The sequence below is a fragment of the Galeopterus variegatus genome, unplaced genomic scaffold (genome assembly GCF_000696425.1).
Source record: "Galeopterus variegatus unplaced genomic scaffold, G_variegatus-3.0.2 Scaffold1751, whole genome shotgun sequence".
Lineage (NCBI taxonomy): Eukaryota > Metazoa > Chordata > Mammalia > Dermoptera > Cynocephalidae > Galeopterus > Galeopterus variegatus.
In genome coordinates this window covers 77,479-82,863 of record NW_007727862.1, presented here as the reverse complement: position 1 = coordinate 82,863, position 5,385 = coordinate 77,479, and the positions used below count along the sequence as shown (strand labels likewise).

Below are 5,385 nucleotides of genomic sequence, written 5' to 3'. Positions count from 1 at the left end.
GGGGGGGGGGGGGGCGGGGGGAGGCTGGGGGAGGGAGTTATAGGGCCTCAAAACCAGCCAAAGGAATTTGGGTTTCCCATCTCCCTGACCCCAGAGCTTTCCCTCCCCTGGCTTTTGCCTGCCCAGGGACAGGAGGCGTCCAGTGCCAGCCATAGGCTCAGGTATTCGTGCTCTGTGAACTCACCTGCATCCCCTCACCCCATTCTAGCAGCAGGAACCAGGCCCAGCCGGGAGCTGGCTACTGAGGCCGAGGAGGTAAAGGAGAAGGTCTGCCGGCTGGATCGGGAGGTAGGTGGGGCTCCTCCTGCCAGTCTTAGAAAATATCATCCTGGTATCAGAGATGGGCCTGACATGAGAGCATTTCAGGTTCTGGAACAGGAACCCTGAATCCAAATATTCAGACTCGCTGGATGACTTTGGGCAGGTCCCCCAACTGCTCTGAACTTCAGTTTCCTCATCTAAAAATGGGGAAAATAATAATACGTTCTTCCCAGCGTCGTGAGGACTAAATGAGAGTGCGTATGTGCCTGGTCCAGCCCAGAGCGCATCATAGGTACTCAGTGACAGGTGGGTCCCCTCCTCCCCAACTGGCTCAGGTTTTCCAGCCTGAGAAGAGGACGTCTCTCTCCACCACTATAGGATTCTGCCCTGCCTGGGACCGCCCTCACCAAGTCATGATGCTCAAATCCTTTTCCTGTACCCCAGCCCTGGGAAATGAGTGCTAAGCAGACGTGGGGTGCTGAGTGGCCTTCAGGCCTCGGGACCTGGATGGGAAGAGCCCAGATCCTGTGTGCTCTAGTGCTGCCTCTACCTTCTCCCCAAGGGATCTCAGGGCTGTCACCACAGGGTGACCAGGCTCAGCCCCAGGGAGTTGGCTTTCCCTCTGTTCTGATAAACATCGGGCATCCCAGAGGGGCGGCACCTGGGTGGGGCGGGCCCTGAGGCTGGGGCGGGGCCAGCCCCTGCTTAGCAGGATTGAGGGCTGTCTTGCTTCTGCTCACTGCCATGACCCTGGTGTTACCAGCACCATGCTTTCCCAAGTGAGCTAACCCAGCCAGCCCCTGAGAGCCTCGTAAAATGCAGATTCCTGGGCCTCATTCAATTAGGAATGCCTGGGGTGGGGCCCATAAATCTGCATTTTGACAAGTTTCCCAGTTGATTCCTTACTCACTAAAGTTTGAAAACCACTGGTGTGGAAGCTTTAGCTTTTGTGATGGGATTGCCTGAGAGTAAGGCTGCGTCTTTCACCACACACTGCTGTGTGGCCTCTTTGAGCACATTTCTCTACATCTCAGAAAAGGGGGATGGAGGGGAAATACTGATACCTGCTGCCCCAAATCCTTTTTGGAAAGAGACTGGGGTATTTACATCTAGGCAAAAATCCCTACTCTGCCTTCTTCTCAGGGTGGCCACAAGCAGAGAAGGGTTGTGAAAGAGCTTTGTAAACTGTAGAGGGGTATGCACCTGGTTATTACTGTGGTACCTGTGAAACAACTTGATGTGTTTCCAACAGATCTCCCGTCTCAACCAGGAGGTGTCTCAGCTTAGCCAGGAGCTGCGGCACATGATGGGCCTGCTGCAGGCTAGGCTGGGTCCCCCAGGCCGCCCAACAGTCTCGGCTTGGCCCCCAGACCCTCTTTGCCACCAGCCGAGGCCACCATGCATCTCTCCCTGTGTGTCTGGACCACCACCTAGCCTCCAGGATACTACGCTTGCTGAGGTCCACTGCCCGGCCAGGGTGGGGACAACGGAGATGAGGGCCACCCTCCTGGACCTGAGACCTTCTGTGCTTCCCTCCTACCCGTCAGAGCCTGACCGTCTGGGACCCCCCCCAGTGCCAGAGGCCTCATCCCCCACAGTACCAGAGGCCTCACCCCCAACCCCAAGCCTCTTGAGGCACAGCTTCCGGTCCAGGTCAGACACGTTCCACTGACCCCGGCCCTGGGCCCAGGCCTGTCTGGGGTGGGCATTGCTGCCTGCCATCAAGGGAAGAGCTGGGCCCTTTGGCCTCCTGCCTTGGGTTCAGCAGCCACCAGCTGGTCTGGTTGGCTCTGGATTCTCTGGACTTTTTAACAAAGTATGGCCACCTCTGGCCCTATTCCCTTTTCCAAACCTCCCCCCTATCATCCTCCTCTGTGAGGGGAGCCACTTGAGGCCGTGGAACCCAGCAGGCATGAGATGGACCGCAGTGCCCATTGGGCTGGGCAGATGAGATGTTCTTCTCCCCAGAACCTGGAGGCAGGTAGAGATGGGGGAGCAGAGGGGGTGGGCAGGGGCCCCAGATCCAGTCTGGGAACTGAAGGCTGAAGCAAGACCAGGCAGGATCTTGGTGTCTATAGCAAGAGGGGTCGATTGCAGGATTCCATTCTGGAGATAGCTTAGTGATATTGTGAGGTCTTCTGTCCTATCCTCTGGGTCTCTGCTGGTGACCTGGAGAGTAATGTCACTTTGAGAGGGATAGGTTTGAGATCCTGGTTGGCATTTGAATCAAAACTTTTTTCTTTTTGGTGGCTGTCCAGTACGGGGATCAAACCCTGGACTTTGGTGTTAATCAGCACCATGCTCTAACCAACTGAGCTTACTGGCCAGCCCTCCAAGACTTCTTAGGCCTCCCAACATCAGCCCAGGCTGGAGGAGCTCACCTCATCCTGCATCCTGCACAGGGAACAAACTGATGGCCCCAGATATGTTTTCATTGGCTCTTATAGCATTTTTTCCCCCCAAAATAGTAATTAGCTGCCAACATTAAAAATTAGGACAGGTTACATAAAAATCCAGATATTCCAATTTCTCTAAAAAATTTAGGACATCTGGCCACCCTGGGGCCACATTCCTTCTAGAAATTATCGGTAGTTGGGTGGCCACTGTCTTCTTTAGATGGGATTTTCATTCTCTGCCTCTTTGCAGTCCCCACATTTCTTGATCATCTCTTGACTTTGTCTGGTCTCTGTGGGTATTTGAGTTTGCAATCCCTGCCTTAGAGTGTGCTCCCAGCTCCCTGTGCCCAGAAGGTACTTTTTGGGCCCAGTAATGTTTGTTGCTACCCCTGGGCTTTGTTCCATCAACATCTCTGTTTCTGTCTCTCTGCAGGCTGTCGCTCAAAGTGGCTTCTTCTGCTGCAGCAACTGAAAACAGTCCAAGCAGCATTCCTTATTCTTCCTCCACCCCCAGACCTCAGCCAAGCCTGTTCTCCTCACTTTCAATATGGTCTCAGGGCCTGGACTTCTTAAAAATTCATTCTGGTCTCCAGTTCTCCTTTACCACTCAACACCCTGGACTCACTTTTGGATAAGAAATAAACTCTTTATTTTTGTAGTTGTTGGCTATGGCTGTTTTGGGAGGTTGGTCTGAGAGCCCCAGGGCTTTGGAGGAGCCAACACAGCAGTCACTCTCCCGCCATACCCCAGGGCCCTCGTACTGTCTCTAGGAAGGGCAAAGGCGCCAACCAATCCACTTGGCACAACACTCACGTCACCAGGGGCCCCAGGGATGAGAGAGAAACCTTAATGAGTCACTATGGGCCTGTTATACCCCCTCCTCCTCCCCACCCCAGTCATAGCCACAGAAACACACAGTTATGTGGGAGGGATAGGATCCTGGCTCAGGCCCTCCTACAACCTTGGAAAGGTGGGCCCAGGAGACTCTGCAGCCCTCCTGTATAAGGAACTGTTGCAGGGCTTGGTGCGGCAGAGGCTGGGGGAAGAGCTTGTCACCAGCCAAGAACCTGCTAGGCACCCCACTCTGCCCCATTCCCTCTGCCCTCTCAAGCCCTCTCTTCCCTCTTTGCTTTCACTTCTCTGATGATCTCTTCTAGGGGGAGGGGAGGTTATGGATACTGTAACAAAGACGCACCCTGGTGACCTGAGGGGGCTAGATGTGGGCACAGTTCTGTGGCTGTTTGTCCCAGACAGGTTGGTTCTTCCTCTCAGGCTCCAGGATATGCCTGGTGTTGGCAGGCGTCATAGGCACAAAGGCCACAGCTGTCTCCGGGGTGAACTTTGATTCCATACAGGTTTTGAGGAGTCTCCCTGGGAGGTGAGATGCAGAAGCAGAGGAGGTACTGGCTTGTGTTGGGAGGTAGGGAGTGGGCAGAAGCAGAAGTGGTCCTAATCCATATTGAGGGGGAGCAGAAGAAACAGAAACAGTCGTCACCCATATGGCGGGGGGAGGGTGATTGTAGTTCTAGTTTATATTCACGGATACGGGGCCGAGGCAGAGATTGTCTGGCTCTGTATTTAGCATCAGAAAGAAGAGCTGGTGCTCGTTGGGAGTGGGGAGGCGGAGGCAGAGGCAGAGGCAGAGGCAGAGGTGGTCCCGGATACGGGGCCGAGGCAGAGATTGTCTGGCTCTGTATTTAGCATCAGAAAGAAGAGCTGGTTCTGGTTGGGAGTGGGGAGGCGGAGGCAGAGGCAGAGGCAGAGGCAGAGGTGGTCCCAGTGTGTTGAGGGGCCCGAGCCAAAATAGGAGGGCTTCTGGCTGGGCGGTGGCAAAAGCTCTCCCTTTGATCTCACCCAGTATCCTCCAGAGAATCCTTCCTTCAGCGCTTGCATCGCCTTCCCCATCACGAAATGTCCCGAACAACTGGGCTGCCAGAGCTGACTTGGCCGGAGAGTGAGGACAGGCGATTCTCTCGGTTAGCGAGCGCCCAGGACCAGTCCACACGGCTTCACGTGCATGCTCATTCACACCACGTTTTCCCTTTCCCAGTTCTGCACGCATAGCCCTCTTCCCTCTTCCAACGCTCCGCCACCCGCCTTTCCTCGGGGCGCCTGGAACTCCCGGTGACGCGGTTGGCAGGCCCGGCCTTAAGAAGTTCCCGGCCGGGCTCCGCCTCGCCGGCAGCCGGCTCCACCCTAAGTCCTGGTCCCAGGCAGCGACGGGCCCCTCCCAGCGCTGCGAACTACAAGTCCCGCCGTCCCTCGCGCTCGCCCTCCTGCCTCTCCCTTGACCCCCCCACCGGCTTCGCTTGTGGGTCGACCAAGAGTGCTTCCCATTGGTCTCTCCGCCTTGTCAGTCACCTGGGAGTATAGAGGGGCGGGGCAGGGGTGGATATCCGGATCCGGAGCGGCTGAAAGGCGGAAGTGGAGGCCGGAGCCTGGGACACCGCCGGGGGGAGAGGAGTGGAACCAGTCTGAGCCCCGGCCCCAAGTAACGCCGCCGCCCCGGAACCGCCGTGAGTGTGCCTGTCGCGGGACTGTGTCTCGTCCGCATTGAAGCCTCTCTGGGGCAGCCCTTCCTCCCGCCCAACCCCAGATTAGGGGGGTACTGGCCCCTCCCCCGACCCGTAGACCCCTCTTAAGGGGCTCCCCAGGCGTTTGGCGAAAGGGGGAGCCCTTCTTTCTTTCGTTTTCCTGCCCTTCGTGAGCCTTGGGAAAATCCCTGTGG

The 5,385-nt window shown here is 56.4% G+C and overlaps 1 protein-coding gene across 1 annotated transcript in view; it reads left to right on the top strand.

Moving 5' to 3' along the window:
- The window catches only part of KCNH4 (potassium voltage-gated channel, subfamily H (eag-related), member 4), an 18,178-nt gene extending 14,863 nt beyond the window's left edge, over nucleotides 1–3,315 (top strand). Inside the window, exons 15-17 of the mRNA XM_008578733.1 lie at nucleotides 215–288; nucleotides 1,514–2,242; nucleotides 3,091–3,315. Of these exons, the coding sequence (XP_008576955.1) occupies nucleotides 215–288; nucleotides 1,514–1,933 (494 nt within the window). The 3' untranslated portion in view covers nucleotides 1,934–2,242; nucleotides 3,091–3,315. The remainder of the gene's footprint in view (nucleotides 1–214; nucleotides 289–1,513; nucleotides 2,243–3,090) is intronic.
- Nucleotides 3,316–5,385: the final 2,070 nt, after the last annotated feature.